This window comes from Calidris pugnax, unplaced genomic scaffold (genome assembly GCF_001431845.1).
Source record: "Calidris pugnax isolate Ruff unplaced genomic scaffold, ASM143184v1 scaffold214, whole genome shotgun sequence".
In the NCBI taxonomy this organism is placed as follows: Eukaryota; Metazoa; Chordata; class Aves; order Charadriiformes; family Scolopacidae; genus Calidris; species Calidris pugnax.
This window is the reverse complement of record NW_015090972.1, coordinates 499,439-500,307: the sequence shown is the minus strand read 5'-3', so window position 1 is coordinate 500,307 and position 869 is coordinate 499,439. Positions and strand designations below refer to the sequence as shown.

General features: G+C 63.3%; 1 protein-coding gene across 1 annotated transcript in view; it reads left to right on the top strand.

Moving 5' to 3' along the window:
• Positions 1 to 122: 122 nt before the first annotated feature.
• CSF1 (colony stimulating factor 1 (macrophage)) overlaps positions 123 to 869 on the top strand; it is a gene marked incomplete at its 5' end in the record, with an annotated part of 6,351 nt that continues 5,604 nt past the window's right edge. The window contains one exon of the mRNA XM_014952898.1: positions 123 to 277. Coding sequence (XP_014808384.1) covers positions 123 to 277 — 155 coding nt within the window. The remainder of the gene's footprint in view (positions 278 to 869) is intronic.

Here is an 869-nt window from a genome sequence, read left to right as displayed (position 1 = left end):
AGGACGGGGTTGGAGGACCATGGTGGGGTTGGAGGACCATGGTGGGGTTGTCCCGCTGAACCACGGTCAAGCCCGAGTGGGGGGGCTCAGGATTTGGGGAGGGGGGTTACCCTCTCTCTAAGCTTTTCCTCTTGCCCGTGCCCAGGTGTGCCTGCTGCCCTGCACCCTGCTGTCGTCCCTCCTCTTCCTCCTGCTCTGCAGCATCCATGAGACGGAGCAGAACAGCTACTGCCAGCAGATCATCACGGAGAAGCACCTGGCTGAGCTGGAGGAGCTGGTGGGTGCCCTCCCCGGGGTTCTGCCACGGGACGAGGATGGGGTGGCAGAGGGTGGTGGGGGGGGGTCGTTCGGGGCCAAGAGGGTGCAAATCAGCTCCCTTTTTTAGGGCTAAAAATCAGTTGGTTACTTTTCAGCGCTGGGTGCCCTCCTCAGGTTCTGCCATGGGATGGGGACGGGGTGGCAGAGGGTAGGGGGGTCGTTCAGGGCCAAGCGGGTGCAAATCAGCTCCCTTTTTTAGGGCTAAAAATCAGCAGGTTGGTTCCTTTTCAGCGCTGGCAGCCAGGGGCTGAGCATCGGGTGGGCACCAGGGACGAGCGGGCACCGGTGGTGGTGCCTTTAGCAAGTGTGGCCACCAAAAAGGGCTTGCAGGAGAAATAGGAGAAGAGGGGAAGCGGGATGGGGGGGGACACGAGTGGGTCTGGGGGTGATGGGGAAGCGGCCGAGGGGGATCGGAGCCGCTGTTTTCCGGGCGGTGGCCACGCAGGGGTTAAAGCCAAGGAATCCGGCCGCATTCCTGAGTCCAGCTGCTTGCCTGGAAGCTGGGCTGGCAACGGGGCTTGTGGGTGGGTGGCAGGCAGCGAGGGGGGGGG